The 20,075-nt window shown below is 49.9% G+C and overlaps 1 protein-coding gene across 2 annotated transcripts in view; it reads right to left on the minus strand.

The window, feature by feature from the left end:
• SYTL3 (synaptotagmin like 3) overlaps positions 1-20,075 on the minus strand; it is a 73,374-nt gene that overhangs the window by 12,973 nt on the left and 40,326 nt on the right. For both annotated transcript variants that reach the window (XM_044242953.1, XM_044242962.1), the window contains 4 exons: positions 19,872-19,950; positions 16,187-16,311; positions 9,785-9,919; positions 1,761-1,939 (listed from right to left, as the gene is read on the minus strand). In XM_044242953.1, coding sequence (XP_044098888.1) covers positions 1,761-1,939; positions 9,785-9,919; positions 16,187-16,311; positions 19,872-19,950 — 518 coding nt within the window. The remainder of the gene's footprint in view (positions 1-1,760; positions 1,940-9,784; positions 9,920-16,186; positions 16,312-19,871; positions 19,951-20,075) is intronic.

A 20,075-nucleotide genomic window follows, 5' to 3' on the forward strand; every position in this document is an offset into this window, starting at 1 on the left:
GTACTCTGTGCCTCACTTGCTTACTGTGTGTCGAATGTTTGTTATGTTCCAGACAACGTTCTGAAGGTTTAATATGGGCAAATTCTGGAAAAAGCCGCAACAATCCCTTGAAGGTGGGGCTACTATTTTCCCTGTGTCACAGTGAGGTATGGAGAGGTTGCGTGACTTGTCCAAGGTCAACCCACATAAATGGTGGAGCAGGGTTCAGTGTCTGAACTCTCAACCACCTCACTACAGTCCTTTTGAGAATTACAAGAGAGGCTCGGCTTGCGTGAAGAGTCATGGGCAGAATAAAGTTCTCTGACGGGACTGGACGGGAGTCTGAAGAAGGCACAGGATTATGGTTGCTACTTGTGGGCATGGCGTAGGGAAGGTAGTCACAACCCAAACATGAGGAAAGCCTCGATCTGGGAAAAAGTCAGGGGATAGCTTTGAAACTACGACTATTCCAATTTTTCTGAGCCAAAGGTATAAGTTGGAGGACTAATAGAAGTTAAGAAACCAGGAGGACAAGAGGGACACTGTTTTGGAGACCCATAAATGCCACATACAACAATATACTTCATCTGTCCTGCCCTGAGGAGCTACTGATGTTTTCAGAGCCAAGAAGAGTTTGGCTTTCTTTCCCGTCCTCTTTCCCAAGCTGGTAATTAAAACATTGTGCTCAAAGTTTTGCATGTGAGGAAAAAGAAAGGCCACAGAAAATCAATTCCAGTTCTAAGGGGAAGGGATCTAAGGGGAAAAAAATTCTAATAGATAAAAATAGAGAAGAATATATTTATAATCTTCAGGTAGAATCTTTCTACAGACTCAAAATACATTTTAAAGGAAAAGACTGACAAATTTGACCTCACATTCTCTTCAAGAAAAGCCAGCATAGGGGCGCCTGGGTGGCTCAGTGGGTTAAGCTGCTGCCTTCGGCTCAGGTCATGATCCCAGGGTACTGGGATCGAGTCCCGCATCGGGCTCTCTGCTCAGCAGGGAGCCTGCTTCCTCCTCTCTCTCTCTGCCTGCCTCTCCGCCTACTTGTGATCTCTCTCTGTCAAATAAATAAATAAAATCTTTAAAAAAAAAAAAAAAAGAAAAGCCAGCATAAACAATGTTAGAAAACAAGTAACAACTAGAATATATATAAAACACAATCAATGAAGAGCTATATTCAAAAAGGGTTTAAAAACCCCCACATTCCTGTAAATAAATATTAAAATGGCAAACAACTGAAGAGAAAAATGCCAAAAGATACGAGTGGGACGTTCACAGAAAGGAACCCCATGTGTCTAACGTGTGTATGTATGAAAAGCTGCTCATCTCTGTTCACAACCAGGGAAATGCATATTAAAGTGGGGAAATATTATTTCACATCAGCTGGAAAAAACTTGTAATCTGTTTATGGATTGTGTGACACGGGTTTTTGGTTTGACTCTTCCTCTGTGGGAAGTCAAGTTTCCCAACACCATTCATTGAAGTTCATCTTTTCCACATTGACATCTAATAGTCCCTTGATCCTAGAAGTTCCCAAGCAAGCCAAGTTCTGTATCTGGACTTCTGATTCCACTCGACTGACCTACTTACCTATCCTTGCATCAATAACCCACTGTTTGAACTACTACAGCTCTAAAAATCATTCTCAATTCGTCTTTTTATAGTTCTGCTCTTTTAAACAATTGTCTTGGTTATTTGGGGACTTCTGCTCTTCCGAATAAACTTTAGATCCAACGTGCCTACCCTCTAAATCCAAAACTCAGGAAAAAGAAACTTACGGATTGCACTTTTTCTTCTTTTCCTCTCCATAGGCAAGATTCTTACAAGCCTTGATGCATATTTCTAAAGAACAGGTTTTGAAGCAATAGCGAACAGCAAACTCTATTTCTCCAGTGACACTAGCATTGTCAAAATTGCCCATCTCTGTGCAAGCGCTGTTAATGCTAGTTAGACTTGCCTGAAATCAAGAAGGACAGATATAATACATTACTTCCAAGTTAGTCTATTTGTTGCAGTTCTGGTTTTGAGAGATCAAATTAATCAAAATTCACACAAAACATGCATCCTGACTCATAGTAAGTTAATAATACACCAGCTTGTACTTTGCCAAAATAAGTTGCCACACAGTCTGTCCGAAGGAGATGGGAAATCCTCGGAAAGTCGGTCTTGCCCAGATACGGTGTTTGCTGAGCAATAAAGGTTACACAATCTCATTCTTTAATACAAATCAGTTGGGCTGAAGTGGCTTATCTCCTGCGTAATTCTGCAGAGATAAGTCTCAGAAGGGCAGATAATACCGGTGGCAGGAAGAGCCTTGCGGAAAGCCGCGGAGTAGGGGTGCTAAGTCCCACGACTGGAGTCAGATACAGCTGGATTCCGACCCGGGGCCGGCTACCCAGTAGCTGTGTCCAAGTCCACATGGAAAAAAAAAATCAATACTAGTCTCATGGGGTCACGGTGAGAAGTGAGTGGAATACAATGTGTAAAGTATGTAGTCAAAAACAATAAATTCTGTTTACATTTTTATGTAATGAAATGAAATTAATGAAATGAAACTTAATGTAATTAAATGAAAAACAGAACGGCCACCACAGTTAGGGTGCCGTGAGCTCAGGTGATGAGGTTAAGAAGCGTGGGAAGCCTGTGCTTAAAAGGACACGCCAGCTGCTGTCGCACTATTAAACTTGCTTAATATTTGCCGCGTTCCCAGGCAAAGATCTCTGTGCTGACTCTCTAAAAATAGGGAAGCCTGAATGATTTCCACTGCTAATTCGCAGCGAGATGCTCCACGCCGTAAAACATCCTGGGAGGAAACGAAGAAGAAAGTCTGGGGCTTTTCCTCTCACTACAGAGCGAGCAAAACCCAAACCAAACCAAGCCAACAGGTTATCAGAAGGAACCAACAGCAGCCCCGGGGCTCAGAAGCCAAGGGCTGGCTTAACTAATGCCAAGCACACAATCACCTTCACCGCACCCAGTCACGGGCTCTGAAACACATCTGCCAACACCCACGCGGTTGTTCGCGTGGAAAACCACCTTCACATTTCACACTCACAGAGGGCAGGAGCGGTAAGACCGTGGACTCAGCGAGGTGCACAAGAGAGAAGGAGGAAGGGTAAGGATGCCTGGCAGAAGGCGTGCGTTGCTTGTGAGCAGAACAGGGGCAGGAATGCAGGGGCTCAAAAGTTCCAATAATTAAAATGGGATTCGTCCCAGGACCTCACTTTGGGCCATGTCAGCTTAGGCTGAACTGCAGAGACTTTTCTGCCAAGAACAAACAGAAAACTGAATTAAGTCCCAAACAATGTCAAGGTATCATAGAGCTCCCGGGACAGCCAGGACAAAGGGTGGAAGCTACTAGAGAGAGGAGGAGCACAGTCCATGAGCCTGATGCTCTGAGCTGTGTCTCCCTCTGAGGCATTTGCCCCTCTGCAAGCAGACCGATCTGGAGGGCAGAGGAGTCAAGCTAAACGCAGCAACCAGGGGCCCCAGAAGCCAAGGGCTGGGGGACGACAGCTGGTGTCTGGAGCCCTGAAGGCACACACAACTTCAGCAGCCAAGTTCACAGAGAACGCGGAAAAGCACCAAAGTGGGAGATACAATGGAGGCTTCTTTTCCCTTTCAAGGGATTTGCTGATTTGGAAGTTCTCAATGAGCAGCTGAGAACACTTTCCAACTTTATTCTTCCTAGAGAAGCCCACCACAGAGAGGAGGGGCTTGGTGGCCTCCAGACTTTCAGTGGGGACCCCCCCCACACACACACCCAGCTTCCTTCCCAGGAGTGAGAGTCTGCGGGAAATGGGGAGGTCCTCACAAAGCCTGACAGCCCGCTTTGAACGAGCTCCACATCAGATGGGTAGAGACTGTTTACCTTCACTCTAGCTGTCTGCGGGAAGCAAAAGAACATTCTCTCTGAAGGAGGGTCACACCCACCTCTCCGAGCTGCACGTTCCTGCCCTCACTGTATCTCCAGCACCCAGCTCAGTGCCTGGCTCATGGTAGATCCTCAGTAAATATTTATGAAGGGAATAGGGAAAGCACTTGAAGTACTTTGATTCTGGAGTGCTCTGTGTAAATATTATGGCATGAAGGGGTACGCAGTCTTGTGCCTGAAGGAGCCACAGAACTCAAGGGAGAGGACTCACTCGGGTGGTCGTCCTAATCTTCTAGAACTTTCTTAAGGCATTTAACTGTGGATTCCAGAGGGAAATAAATGTATTTATTTTTAAATAAAACTACAGGTAGGCACATAATAAAATTGCTGCAAATCAAGACAAAGATGAAAAAACATAAAGGCAGAGAAAGGAAAGATATGCTATCTTTCATGGAGGAAACAAGTAAGGGCAGGAGAGGGTGGGCGCTGGGGGGGGTCACTCGGGGGTCGCTCGGGGGACTGGCTGCTTCTGTTCAGGAGGGAAAGAAGGGTAGGCTGGGTACAGACCCAGTGAGGTTAATTTTGGTATTGGGAAGATTAGACAGTTCTGAACAGATTCCCTTTTTTTTTTTTTTTTTTGAAAAGTAAAAAGGGATTTTTTTTTTGTTGAAAATGAGAAAGAGCGGGATAGAAGACCTGAACGAGTTTTGAATGAACTGGAGAAGGTGTGAAATGGGTGTTCTGAGAGCAGGAAACCGGGCTAGCCGGAGAAACACAGCAGGCCCGGGACTGCCAGCCCTTCGGACGACAAGATGCGGGGGACCTCATCCCTGCTCGCTCCCACTGGCCACCAGGTCGCCCTCCTGCGGCGTGCGGGGAAGGTGCCCCTGGCTCATCCAGCTCGGTGACCACGATTATAAAGAATGCAGAAAGCATTAGAATTACTCATCCTTCATCTCATAAATCCACTAGCGGAGCTCAAAGCAGGTTAGGACCCACCCAGAAGCTGCACAGAAATCAGAAGTAGAACTAGAAGAGGACAGAGGTGCGGAACGCCGCAGGCCGTCAGCTTACAGTCGAGTCTGTGCCCGCTTGGCCAGGGAAAGGACAGCCTCAGATAATGAAGGGACAGCAGAGCACACCCTTTGGTCAACCACATTCCTGAGATAATCCACGTGGTCGCTATCACTGTTGCCTTGGGAAGGTTTTCTGGTTCTATTTTCTTTGTAGCCAGAACAGGATCTTGGAGCAAGTTGCAACTTTGAGCAGCGCCTGGAGGCAAGGCAGCAGGGCGGGCCCAGAAACGTGCTAAGTACTCGGCCTTTTTCTTCTTTTTCTTTCGAGCCATTGGTGCTGCTGGGGTTTGGAAGAAAGTACATCTGAGCAAAAGCAAAGGAGAACTAGCTAAGGCAGAAGCGTTCGTTGACTTTCTCTGAAGGACACCAGTTAGCTACTGTAACCACAAGCCAGCCTCGATGCCCTTTCCTTTCGCAAAGGCAGGAAGCGGGGGTCAGCGGAAACCACTACTACTGTTGACCTTTGAACAGCACGGGTTTGACTATGCAGAATTTTCCAGTGAGCACAGTACAGTGCTGTAGATGTGTTTTCTCTTCCTTATGATTTTCTTAACATTTTATTTTCTCTAACTTGCTTTAATGTAAGACGGTAGTACATTATACATATAACATTCAAAATACCTGTTAACTGACTGTAAAGGTTATCAGTAAAGTTTCCAGTCAGTAGCAAGCTATGAGTTAAGTTTTGGGGGAGTTGGACGTTATACACGAATTTTTGATGGCACAAGGGGTCAGTGCCCCTGACCTTCACATTGTTCAAAAGTCAACTGTATTTTTAAAAACAACAACGACAACAACAACAAACAAACAAAACAAAACAAAAACACCTGATCGCCAAGAGCACACGGAGAGTGTTACTCTAGAGTGGTCAGAATGGCCGCCACGGAGCCACACAGGCTTTCATTCTGCTCTGGGTCCCAACACTCAGTGGCTGTGTAATCTTGAGCAGTATTCTTACCCACCGTAGACTCAGTTTCCTCATCTGTAAAATGGGGATCTATTTCACAGGATTGGGATGAGGCTCAGGTAGTTAATGCACGTGGAGACTTAGAACCATGCTCATGCATAGTAAGTACAGGACATTCATTACCATTTGGAAAACGCGAGACAGTGTGGCCACCCTTTGTGAGCTGAGCAACTCGTTTCCTTTGTTTTTCTCCTTTTTTTCCTTTTTTACTGTGATACATATATTAAAAGTACATCTCATGGATACGGCTAAAGAGTAATTCTAGAAGGAACATCCACGTGCCCACCACTCAGCTGGAGTAAAAGAACATAAGTGGGACCTCAGAAGTGCCCTGGGGCCCCACCCCTGTCGCATCCCCTCATTCTTGTCCCCGAGTGAATGCGGCTTCAAAGTTTCCTGTTATTCACTCTTGTTGTATTTTATAGTTTTAGTACATATGGATATATCCCCCCAAACAACATATTGGTTATTTTCACCTGATTTTGGAATTTACGTAATTAGAATTCCTCCTGTGCACATATTCTGTTTTTTAAATTCAACAGTGTGGTCAGCTGTGGTTGGCATTTACTCCTTGTCACTCCCAAACAGTATTCCGCTGGATGAACAGGCCAGAATATGGTCATCCTTTTTTATCGTTGTTAACAAAAACACATTCATACTGGTAGATCACTAAATACAGTGCTCTTTTAAAAAACCAGCGGAGCCAGACAAGTTCAGAAATATTAATAGAAAAATGAAGGATTTCCACACACACCTGTGGGATGGGCCGAGGGAACATTCTGAGCCAGTCCCTGTTTAGAAGCGACCGAAACGCCATGATGACATCCCACGTCTCAAATTCATGTTTAAAGAAAACACCTGGGCAGTTGGATTTTTTTTTCCTTCTTTGATTAATAATCTGCTCCCTCGAAAACTTCTGCCAACCTCTATATCTCAGGAGTTCCAACTTCATGTGGTCACTCCTGCCAACCACAACACCTTCTGGCCGGAAAAATGTAAACTGCATGAAAACACTGATATAGATGCATTCCTTTTCAGATTTTTTTTAAAAGAAATATAAACAAAATTAAAAACCAGACAGGAACTCTGGCAGGAACTTTTCTCCTGTAGGTAGTCTAAAAAATTAATGTATTTCTTCACACCACCAATTCCACTACGATTGGATTTTTCTTTTTTGCAGGGGGGGTAAAGCAAATTATTTTTTCCTCCCCAAACATTACATGTTTATGGAAAAAAAATACAGAAAATACAGATGAGCCCCCAGAAAAATTTTAAGAGAAAAGCATAACCCCATTATTTCGGGGTCAAATTTTGGCAGCACCCCTTCGCTTGTTTTGTGAGGTCTATAGCCATTTTGTTTTTAAAAATATGTGCTACTGTAATACCATTTGGTAACCTTCTATGTTCATTTACCAAGGTGTATTTTCTATATTAATATTCCTCAATGTTATTTTTCATAGCTACATTAATTCCTCTGATTAAATGCACCAGCAGCTTCTGAGAATGCCTGCAGCTCCACACCTTGCCCACGCTGACCCCATCACTTCTAAACTTTGCCAAGAGGACCCCAGAAACAGCACTTGCTTTCATTTTGCTCTGATTTAACCACCTGGGAGGTTGAGTGTTTCCCCTACTTATTCCCCCTTTGTATTTCTCCTCTTGTAGTAAGTAGAGATTTAGTGAGCTTTTTCTGGCTCTCCCTGCTTCCTAGAGGACGTCCACGTCTGTCCAAAGAACAGGCAACGTCTTCGGGCTAGAAGCAATAATTTGTATTTGCTTTGAGGGAGTTTCGTTCCTCAAACACTGCTTCAGTCTAAAGGGAACGGGAGAGGGTTCATCGCGGAATAACTCAGCCTCACCAGGATAACTTGAAGGGCACAAACCAGAACACACCAGAAGACCGGGAGAAGGGAACCGTGTTGAATTTGATGGGAACCGCCCTAAGAAGCAGAGCCTGGGGGAGAGGAACACACTCACCCGCTTCTCACCGCCACAGCGTTTCCCACCCGTTGGAGAGGTTTCCTAGGTGTGGGTCTGCCCCAGGCAAGTGCGGCCAGGGAACCCCCTCCCTTGGAGAGCTACCAAATCCAGGGCCAGCCCAGAGAGCCTGGGCTGTGACTCACACGGCTCCCAGGGGTTGAGTCAGAGCTGCACAGAAATCTGTGAACCAGATTTCCCCATTTGTGAAATGGGCTCACAGTATCCACGTGGCAAGATCGTTGTGCAGATGACTGCGGGGAAGCACCTGGCTCAGGGGTTTGCACACAGTGGGCTTTCGACTGACAGCAGGTCCACAGGAGCCATGCCGTGGTCCCGCCGGGTTTGACTGCCCTGCTCCTTTGTGGCAGGTGCAGCTCGGGCACCGGAGTTGCCCCAGACAACACCCGACCGGGCAACCGCTGACACAGCGGGAGGAGGCGAGGACAGTATGAGTAACAGAGAGAAGGGAAGGATGACGGCGGGGCGGGGGGGCGGTTGGGGAGCAGGGCAGGGGGCAGGCTTCCCGGACAAGGAGGCCAATCTAGTAGGTCTGGAGCGGGGCCAGAGACTCCCATTTCTGGAAGGTGCCCAGTGATGCTGCTGGGCCCCCACAGTGTGAGGAGGGTGGGCGCAGAGCAGTGGCCCATTCAGGGACCGGTGGGGTGGGGGGCAGCCAGGACTCAGGGGGCTGAGGCAAGGACGTCCTTAGCTGTCCTTCAGCCCACAGTCTGGCCTGCTTCTTCCTCAACTTTTTAATGTTCCACCAGATATGCCTGTAGTTGGGGGAAGGGAAGTCTATCATTTTCTAAAGTGAATGCCATTTTCTGTAAAACCCCAATCGCCCCAATGCACAGAGGGGTCGAAGGGCTCGCTCTGGGTCACACCAGAGGAGCTGGAATGCGAACCAGGAAGAGGGTTTCTAGAAGCTGAGTTCCTCACCGCTCTAACCCACCAGGCAGCAAGTGCATTTGGACTCTCGAAACAGCCCAGTGACATAAAAGAACAAGCCTGATACCCATTTCCTTGATGAGGACTCTGTCGTCTGCAGAGTCTTTGTGATTGTCTGAGATTCTTTAATAAGTCAAAGAGCTATGACAGTGAGGTGACCTGTCATCACCACAGGTCACAGTCTCGGGCATGAAGTCTGCATTCCTTCGATGTTTTCAAATAAACAGATGAATGACAGAGGCCTGCCTCTGAGCAGAGACAATCTTTAAAATATTTTGAAAAAGAAGAGCACAGTCAGAGAGAGGACCCAGGCTACCTGACTTCACGGCTTCCTACAGTCCCCAGGACGGCGTGGTCTCGCCCCAGTACACACGGCAAGGTCCGCAGAACAGAACAGAGAATCCAGAAAAAGACCCACCCTTACACGGTTACTTGATTTGCAACAAAGATACCAAAGTCAATGGGGGGAAATGAGAGTCTTTTTTTTAAATAACTGAGTATCCATGCAGGGAAGGGAGACTCAGCCTACACCACTCACGACATCCGGGAGCCGGAGCACAGACCGTGCGGAAAAATGAAACCTTCATAAAGCTTCTAGAAGAAAACAGGAGGATGTCTTCATGATTCGTGGGTTGACACGACCCGAAAGTAATTGCAAGAGAAATATCTCATACATTGGACGTCACTGAAAGTAAAAACTTCTCATCCAAAGATACCATTATTTTATAAATTACTATCTGTTGGTAAAACAGAAAAGCCATCAAAGTATAGCCAGGTTTCCCCCAGCTCCCAGGTAGGTAAAATATTACCGCCAAGTTCTGCTGTCCTGCTCCGGTTCATCCCACAGGGCACCACTTCCCTCCTCCCTTGCTTACCCCGCCCCCCCCCCCCCCCCCCCGCCCCAACATCACGCGGACAGGCCCGCATCACGTGTCCAGGGAATTAGCAAAGACTCACTTGTCTCAGGCCTCCAGAGAATAAAGCGCTGGGCGTCGGCCTGGATGAGAGATTCTCGGGCTTCGGAACAGGATTAGGAAGGCGTTTGGGACTCTCTTGGTTGAGAGGTTTAAGAATATCCGGCGCGCTCGCCTTCTGGAAGAGGAGACGCAGAGTTAATGATGGGGTCCGCGTCCCAGCCTGACTTTGTTCGAGTGAGGGAACTACAGCAAGCTCGGCCTGCATCTGTGGCCCAGTGGCCCTCATCTGTGAACTTGGGTGCTGAGCAAGGAGCACATTTCTGTTTGGATGAATGCATCCGCACACCCCCGCGGGGGCCCGGCAGGCACCAGCAAGCACTGGGACAGTCATGAACAGTGGTGGGTGGATGGCTTACGGATTAGTAAGTCTTAAAGAGGTGAAGTCCACATTTTGACCTTGATAATGATCCTTGCAATAAATCACATGAAATACAATATTTAGCCTATCAGTTTGAGCTCCAATGTGCCTATAAAAAAGGGAAAAATCAAAATATGTCTCTGAATTTTATCAAAATACTTCAATAGTCAGTACTTCTATAATGTACACAGCTGTGCTTTCCAATGTGGTGGTCACTAGTAGCCGGTGGCTTTTTAAATTTAAATTCCCATTCATTAGAAGCAAATAGAATGAATAAATTAAGCTCCCCTGTTGCCCTAGACACATTCCAAGTCCTCAGGATCCACATGTGGCCGTGGTTAGAAACTTCCCTCGAAATGTGTTAGCATTCCACAAGAAGCACAAGGCACAAGGTAGGAAACCTCTTTCTGGCTGAAGACACGAAATTTGTGAATCTAGACTCTAGGTTTGGATGCTGGGTTGGAAGTGGAACTCGGAAATATCACATTTGCAGCATAGTTGTAGATTTCAGGAATGAAAGACTGAGAATATTAGCAAACAAGTGAACGCCGTGATTAGTTCCAGATGGCTCTTAGGGCTTATGCTCTCCATCCCCAGAGCACCAGCTCGGTTCTGTCAGGCATTTGCTAAGCAACACCATCTTTAACCCACTGCTCTAAGTCCTGGGGCAGAAAGCAGGGTCAGAGGAGAAGGGGAAGGAAGAGAAGATGCACTGTCCGTCCTTCCCCTGGAGGAGCTCACCTAGCTGGTTGGAAATCAATACACCATTGAAATGGAGGCACAAGCCCAGTCAATGGGAAAGAGGAGAGGGAGAGCTGATGCAGAAGGGGGTGTTGAGATGATCCTCCAGGGGGGAGTAGGACCTAAGTGGGAGGTTGAAGCCTGGGTGGGGAGAGACTCAAAGGTGGGGCATCATGAGCGGAGGCCCCATGATGACGGTCAAGTACAGAGCATGTTCCTGCACCTGCTAGCGACCCAGGCAACCGCAGAGACTCAGGAGGCCAGATTCCTGACATGTCAGGTTGTCCAGAGACCAGGCAGCTTAGGGACACCAAAGAGCGGGTCCAGGGGAGGAGGGGGCAGGGGGCTGGAAGACTTGCAGATATGAGGGGAGGATTTCAGGGATGAAGGATGTTGGACGAGGAGGAAAGACTTGCCTAAAATTAAAGAAATGCGGATTTTTAAAAATTGTCTAGCAAATTAGCAAATATCAAAATAGAAAGTGTAACATTTAGTGCCAGCAGGGGTGCTGAAAAGCGGGCTACTCTGCCTCTAGGGGTAAACTGAGTCAACCCCAGAGGAGGGCAGTTTGGCGGCATGAATTATAAGCCCTAAAAAGTCTCTGTAAAAAATGACGATATATATGTATTGACATGGAAGGAATTAAAATATAATGCTAGAGATTCTTAAGAAAGTAAATTACAAAAGTGGAGGTGTGGCGTGATGTCATTTTTTTACAAAGATTTATGTATTTATTTGAGAAAGAGAGAGAGAGCAGGAGGAGGGGCAGAGGGAGAGATCTTTAGGCAGACTCCCTGCTGAGTGCGGAGCCTGCTACGGGGCTCAATCTTACGACCCCGAGATCACGACCTGAGCCAAAACCAAGAATCAGATGCTTAACCCACTGACTCGTTCAGGCGCCCCATGATGCCATTTTCTAAAAGCGAGTGACATGTGGTCTCTTCCAAGCGACGGCCCTGGGTCAACACTGCTAGCTTTTTCTTCCCCTCCACCAACCTCCTCCTCATCTGTTTTCTAAACTCTCATTAGTGTGTAGGCATGGGTTTTATTATATATAAAAGCAATAAAATCATTTTTGTAATTAAAGAGAAGAATGGAATTCTGGTCAACTGTGTCAAAGGAGACAAAGTCAATGACAAGAATGATGTTCAAATTGGCCATCTCGCTCTTCAATCAGGAGTGCCTGGGTTGCCCCGGGGAACAGTGTCGCACTGACATGGGGAGTGGACTGCATGGACGCTAGGAGTAAACAGGACAAAAGCAGTGAGAGCAAGAGCAGAGGCTGTTTTCGTGGATGTGGCCGTGACAAAGAAATGGAAGAGCAGCTTGAAGGGGATCCTTCAAAAGATGCTGCCTTCGTTTTTTAAGGTGGGGAAGATCAGGGCATACTTGCAGGTTGAGGAGAAACAGAGACAGGAAAAGCATCGAGCTGATGGAGGAAGGTCCCAGAGGGGAGCGAGAAGGATGGACCCGTGCCTGGGAGGGCTCTACCCTGGGAAGGAACATCCATTTCCGAGGCAGGAGGAGAGGGTGGCTAACAATCCAGAGCAACCCCAAGTGGGAGGAGTCAGAGGGCTCTCCTACCGCCAGGCCCCCACCCTCTGAGTGCAGCAGGGGATGGCCTTGGAGACTGGAAGATGCCATTTGAAATAGCAGACAAGGCAACCATCAGACCAGGATAGAAAGAATAAAATGAGCTAAAAATTAACATAAAGCTTTGTGACACTTCGTTGTTCAATAATCACTTAAATCCATTTTCCATAAGGCACCATCCTTTTGAAATCATAAAAAAATGATGACAGAAAGTTCTGAAAAGGAACCAAGAGAACTATCTTTATAATACTGATCACATGTTGGCATGTCCAATTCATAGCCAGCAATGACGGTGCTTCTAAGTATGTTAGAATTCTGGAAAACCTTTCATGAAGCTTAGGGACGAAGATACATATTTTGAAATTATTAGAGAAGTCCACTATTCTGAAGAACATGCCTATTTTGAGTAAGGAATCAGCCTGAAATGTCACGTTCAACTTCCGAATAAATTCAGAAGGACCTGGATGACGGTTACGTTCCTTAAAGGGCATCACGATTCAAAGAGCAGCTTATCGACATTGAGGAGACAGGCATTTTTCCCCCTGTGATTTTTAATGTACTTCAATAACCATCTAGTTCGGGCGGATTACAGAGAATGATAGCGCCGACGAGGCTGACTGCGCAGAGTTAATGCGTTTCCTGTTCTGTGCTGGAAGGGCAGTAACTTTAGCACAAACTGCGTCAAGTTAGGGGCTCCCTGGAAGCCCACCGTCCCGGCGGCTGGGACTCTTTCCCGCTGATCTTCAACAAGAGATGCTGAGACCGCACCTGCGTTATCAGAAAAAAGCCGGGGCTGGGCTCGGCCAAAGGGACATGGTCCGAGCCTTGCGGAATCCCAGCTGAAGGGGAGGCTGCCTCTCCCGGGACCATCCTGGGGGGATCCACAGCTCTCAACCCTGAACCCAACACTGCCGCCTCCCTTCTCCTCTGGCTGCTCAGCTTGAGTTGGGCAGCAGGTGGGGAGAGAGAAGGTATGTGGCAGCGCCCCGCCCCGCCCCGGTGGTTTCTTCAGATTTCAGACTGGACGTGGGAAAGCTTCACATAAAGGGGCATAGAATGAAAGAAAGTTTTCTTCCCCGCCTGCGTCCTTGTTCCCTCTCCTCTGATATAGCCCCGCCCAACGTCTTCTTGTGTTTCCTTCCTTGTTAACAGGTGTGTCTTTACGGCCCGTGTACATCCACCACGCCGTAATAAGATGTGCAATAAAATCCCTCGGGGACAGGTAAGGGAAGGACAGTGAGAGAAGTCACCTCTCAAAAGAGTCCCCGCCCCGATGCTGCAGGGAGGGTCCCTACAGGGCACTTCCAGAACATGCTGCTCACACGTAATGGTCAGAGAAGCCATCTGGTGCTGCTTTCTCAGTTCCCAGCCCAGAGGCACCGTGCGGTCTTAAGTCACCTCCTCTTACTGCGCCCAGCATAGCCCCCGGCAAAGTGGGCACCGATGTCCCCTCCTCCCAAAGGGCACCACGTCATGCACTTGCAGTTGGCAAAATGCTCCCGAGTGCTCCGGTGAAGCCGTGAGCGTGACTTTCCCGAGCTCGCCAGCCACGGCGTGTGTAATTGCAGTCTGACAAACGTCCTATTTAAAGATGCACTCTATATTTCAACCCCGTAATTATTTAGCATTTATAGAGCGGACCAGGATTGCTGAGGACTTTATAAACATGCGGCTAAATTGCTCCCTGGAACAGTCATATCCTGGAGTAAGGTGAGGAGACAGGAGGCTTGCAAATAGGAGACCGCAGGTCCTGCCCGGAGCAAGGCCGCGAACCCGACACGCACGGCGAGTGTCTGCAGGAAGGCGCGCTCTGGCTTTGGCCGTCTCTGGCCTTCCTCGCTTCTCCCCTCAAGCTCCCGGGTCCCGTCGGACAACCTTGTGATTACCCAGCAGCCAACGACAGTGCCTGGTAACCTTAGTGAGGGCTCGGATCAGAGGGGCTTCATCCTTTGTTCTCCTTACGTGGGGCTTAGAACGAGGAGGTTACAAGCATAGAATTTAGGAGCATGCAAACCCGGACTCTGCTCTTGGCTCCACATCTTACTGGTTATCCAGCTACAGCTTAGGCTCTAGATCTTGATCATGAGAATAACAGTAACTATCTCAGTACCTTTGTAAGAATTAAACGTGACTAGTATGTGACAAACACTGCCGTTAGCCCGGAACATAGTATCCCCCGAACGCCAGCTAACCTCTGTTCCACGTGCTGACTCAGGGATGGGGGGCATGGTGTCTGTGCGGACCCTGGGGACCCCCCGGGCACGAATGCTCGTTTGCACTTCAGAGTTTCAAAGGCCTTCCAAGTAGATCTCCCAGGCTCGAGATGCCTTCTCCGAAATCTAGGGAGGTCCCAGGGGCACTGGCGACATCACCTGCTCACCCAACAGCTCCTCGGAAACTCATCGAGGACTCTGCATCTCACACCTGCCCCAAACCGACTGATTCAGCCTCCGCCTGTCAACAACGTTCCCCAGTGTGACTCACACGCACACTGAACTCGAGAACAGCTGCTCCAGAATTCGGCCTCCAAACCAAACCACCCACCACCTTCTGGTTAAGTAACCCCGACCATGTGACTTCGCTGTTCTGTGCCTCAGTTTCCCTAAGTGAGAAAGAGGGGCCAAATGCAATACGCGGTTCACGGGGATAAAAGGAGATGATCCAGGGAAAGCCTGGAGTGGAGTCTGGAACACAGTAAGGAAGACCCGCGATTTCGGTAGCATGTTTAGACAGCTTAGCTGGCAATTCAGATACAGAACGAGCAATATGAACAAGTATTAGCATCTTCATTTCACCAAGAGCATGTCGAGGCTCCGGGAGTTCGTGTGACGTGCCCCGGGGTGAAGGGTCACGGATGGAGGCAGAATCGGAACCTTGAGGCCGTGTGGAGGTTCCAGCAGGAGAGTGGGGCTGGTTTCATCCACTTGCCTAAAGCAGGCTGTCTGCGGACGTCCGGAGCCGAGCCCACAGCTTCGGAGAAGGGGCCCTGCCCCGTCCGGGCAAGCGGAGCGGTCCTACTGACCCTGTCAACAGTCAGGTGGTGGCACCTGCCCTGCCCGGGTCCCCTCAGCTGGACCAGAGCCCAGGTGTTCTGATTCTAAAGACGCTTTCTCTCCTGCACCAGCGCATCTGTTTCAGGCTTGGTTAATCCGGTGGAAAGCCAGAGTAATTATGTCCTTAAAAGCCTTTATGAGCCCCATGCTCGCTTGTGGTTTAAACACCTGGAAAGCGCATCCCTCGTGATTGCCCGCGGTCATGCAGCGTTTCTGTTTCTAGGGGGTTCTATCTGCGACCCGGACAGGTTGTAACTGGAGGTTGTTGGAAGTGGGAAGGCCTCTTGACCCTCCATGAGGATCTTCGACCCCAGGAATTACCTGGCCCATCTCGGCCTCACAGGTGGGTCCCTTGCCTTTGGGGTGGCCTCGAAGCCGGCAGGGAGTTCCAGAGGACTCGGAGCCGCCCCAGGGGCTTGGGATTAGCCTGAAGCTTTTCCCTGCTCTCAACTATCTTCCAAATCGACCCTGAAATCTGACCATCATTTGGCCTGGCCTTCCCAATACAGAGTGGTTTATGATTATGGGTTTTTTCTAGACTGCTTAATGCGGTGCTATAAAATAAGAGGAAACTAAATCGACAGAGAAAATGTGCTAGAAGTGGCTTTGGTGGTGGCCCGGTGGCCTTGGGGACTACCCTGGTGGTGACGTTGATGGCAGTGTCAGACAGGCTCCTCCTCTCCGTCCGGCTAGCACACTGCCTGGGACCCGTGGCCAGGAGTTGCTTGTCAGAGGTCATGTCATTCTGGGACCTGGAAAGCTCTAGAAAACAAATACAAGGAAGGACAGGTGGGAGAACACAGCTTCGACAGCGTCACGGGGCTCTCCGCTGGGAGTCCCTGCACCACACCCCGAGGAGCCCCCAAAGTCCCCCGAGGCGAGGCTTACAGCGTGGGGATGATGGCACACCCAGCCCCCCCGCGCTGGGGCCTCGGGAAGCGTCCCCAGACACAGCGTGCCAGACACGGGCCCCACCGAGCCATGCACGGCACAGAGGAGCTGGATTCCCAAAAGGTGACTGTGTGACCACTCGCTGCTGTGGGCTGAGAGCCTCCCCCGAGGGGGGGGGGGGAGTGAGAGGCCGGGCCGAGGGGGTGGTGTTCCGACTGTGCAGCCTGGACCACAGACCGTGAGCATGCAAAAGGCAGCCTAACAAACCAGCCAGCCTTTTAGAGGTTCCTTACAAAGACTTATACCTAAATACTATCTTTTGGGACCCTTTGAAGACAGGTGGAAGCAAATTCAGGGTACCCCTACAATAGTCTTAATAAGCAAACCCTGGAAATACAACTTTGGCTTGCAGCGTAACAGCAGTTGGGAATAAAGGTGAGTACATGAGACAGAAGAATCCACACACAGAAGCGAGCGAACCACCTCAGAGAGGACTTTGTCCTCCAAAAATGTCTTCCCTTCACCACGGGGTCCTTGACTCTCTCAAACATGATCTTGAAACTATATCTAGAGCAACTCTCTCCCATAGATAACAAGGTGGCTCACGTATGCCATTTCTAATTGTCTGGTGGCCACATTTTAAAAAGAAACAGGTAAGATCGATGTTAACACTACGTTTCATGGAACAGGATATACCCAAAATATTGTTAAACTATATAATCAATATGAAAACTGATGCAACTTTAATTGGGTAATGGATGCAGAATACTTCCTAGTTTCTGGTGAACATTATGAAATGATCACCCCACTAGTTAGCATCCTTCCCCATGTAAGATTCTTTCAAAAATTCTTTTTTCCCGTGCTGTCCAATTAATGACATTTTTAGCACTGAGTTTCTGGGATCTAGTGCGTATTTTACCCTTTTTCCGGGCAGGCCACATCTCAGGAGCCACCTGCCATTAGCGTGTGGGACAGACCAGGTCCAGAGCTCCCCGTCTCCTGGTCCGCTCCTCGAGACACTATTTCTCCGGTGTCTCCTGCACATGCTGCTAGGGCGTCATCTGCATCTCGTTTCTCTAGAGGAGGCCCTCCCCTGCCCCCCCGGGCCCCCCAGGCTGTGTGGGAGCTCTCCTGTCTGAAAGCAGCACTATCCACACTGTCCTCGGGTCTACTCTCCAGAGACCGCGGGGCATCCTTCTGCACAGGGAACTAGCGGGTCCCAGCACACACCGGGCCCTCAAAGCTGACAGTGAACATGAGCTCCTCATACCACCAAACCCCAGCCCCACTACAAAGCGGGGGAGCCCCAGGAGGTGAAGCCCCCCCTTGAGGACGGTGTCCTCCCCCTGTCCCAAAGCTGGTGCCTTCATCTGCTCTACCTACGTTCACAGACTAGGCAGGTGGCGTGCCTTCCAAGGGGTTCTAAAGACCAGGCTTGGAATCGGCATTACGTGGTGAAAAGGAAAAGAAACAGCAAGAAGCGCAGAAGGGCCCTGAAGTGAAAATCATCGTTCTTATTTCCTCCTCCCTTTCAAGGGGGCCAGGTGCTGACATCTCTTAGAAACGCAGCCGTAATAAAAAGGGCCGGGACAGCTCCGTTCTTCCAACTGGACTGGCTTCCTGGGGCAGCCCTTTACCTCGTTGCTCCGGGGCAGCTCCCCAAACCCTTCAGGCCAGGAAGCCCCTCCAGCCCTCCCCCAGCGGACCCCAGGGGACACCGGAAAGAGGCTGTCCTCCGCAGCACTTCTCTAAGAAAGAGCTGCCCAACGGATCGAGAGGGACAGGTGCCCCACAGCTCAGGACCAGAAGGAAGAGGAGTCACCCCCACCCAGCTGCGCGCCCTGAGGCAGAGGCGGGGTGCAGGGTGTGTGGTCCGCGCTCTTTCCCCAAGCAGCCATAGCACGTGGGAGAGGCGCTCGGCAGACCTTCCCTCCCAGGGGCCCGTTCACCCCTGCGCCGGGGCTGAGGTCTCCATCGCATGAAGCACTAGAGCCTGAACAAGCAGGGAGGGGGCCCAGGTTAAGGGCTTCAATCCGTGTCCCACGGCAGAGAAGAGATGCTGCTCTGCTCCTACGAAGCCCCCGCCCCCCGGGGATTAGCCCCAGCTGTCCCCTCGGGTCTGCTGGTTTGCATGGACGGCATCGTCCCAGCACTCGAGGTGCTCAGCTGGCAAGTGTCGAACATGAGGACGTGGCGCAGAAGCCTCCAAACGTCCCCCTGTGGGTCCCAGCAGGTGTCGGAGGCCAAGAGCGACCCGGGACAAGATGGAACACGTGTCCTGCCTCTCTGGGTGCCTGGCTGAGGGATCACCAGGTCCCAGCTAATGCTGAGGCAGGATTCCAGAGTACAGCGGTGGGAGGGGGTTCTCGTAAGCCGAGTGGATGTAGGCAGAAGCTGTGCTTCTAGAAAGCGACTTGGAGAAGTGTGGACAAGAAGAGCGGCAGCAGGAGCAGAGTCCGCGGCTGAGTGCAGGGACCGGCCTTCAAGGCTGGCGCACACGGAGGGCGGATGTCGTCCGAGAGCCAGGCAGACTAAGGGGTGACTCCAAACCTCCGACCTCTATCAGCCAGCAGGCGGCATGCAATTCTGCTGCTCAGTCCTCCTGAAGCCAAGGGGGACAGACCGTCTCTGGGGACGGTCACCTTTCTGCTTGTCTGAAAAGTGGTGCTTTGGTTTCAGTTGTCACGAAGCAGCTCAGAAGGGCTCGTGGGGAATAGAGAGAACTAATTAAAATCAAGTAATGAGACTGTCTCAAGGCCAAGGGACAACACTGAGCCCATCCACATCCACCAGCGTGGGCAGAAGCTCAACAGAAGCGTGGTAAAAAGGACTGGGTCCCTGAAACCCTCTGCTGCCCCACAGGACCCTCTCTCTGGGCACCCTCTCGGGCCTGGCTATCGTATGTGGTTTGTGGCTTAAGATCAACAGGAAAGACTATCCGAGCAGCGGGACACTGAAAGACGCAGGATTCTAAGCAGGGGGAGTTCTGGGCTCCACACATCTGCGAATCACATGATTGCCGCCCATTGAGATAAAGTGACCAAGACGGAAAGAAGAATGGACAAGCAGTTCCGTGCAGAGGACAGACACCGGTCCGTGCCTGGCGGGAAAGCTCCCAGATCTCATTCCCCAGAGCCGTCCCACTCCACTGTCCTTGTGGGGCCCTGGGAGAGGCTGGGGCGGCTGCCCATACTGGCCCATGCCAGCTGCTTCCCGCCATGTGCTGAGCTCTGGCAGGTCTGGGCAGCGGTGGGGGTAAACTGAGTCAGGCCAGTGGGCTAAAGGGTGTCTCCTCTTCCTCCAGGAAACCAGAGGCCGCCTCTGCGGGTGGCGGGGTGAAGGGTTGGGGTGTTGGCTCTCCCCAGGAGCGGGAGACAGAGAGGTCCCCTCGGCCGGCGGTGGGGAGAACACATGCAGGGGCGTCCACTTACTTTTCATGTGGGTGGTAACAGACAGAAACAAATTTTCCACGGATTTATTAAATCCTTTAAACTGACCAAGTTCCTGTAACTAAAACAGAGACAGAGGAGAGAGAATGAGAGTTGCAGCTGAGAACTCGTTCTGCCCAGCCGCCTCCAGGCTGCCAACCCCCAATGCCGGCAGGTGTGAGCGAGGCGCACAGGCTCCGGGTGCGT

Source organism: Neovison vison, chromosome 1, assembly GCF_020171115.1.
Source record: "Neovison vison isolate M4711 chromosome 1, ASM_NN_V1, whole genome shotgun sequence".
In the NCBI taxonomy this organism is placed as follows: Eukaryota; Metazoa; Chordata; class Mammalia; order Carnivora; family Mustelidae; genus Neogale; species Neogale vison.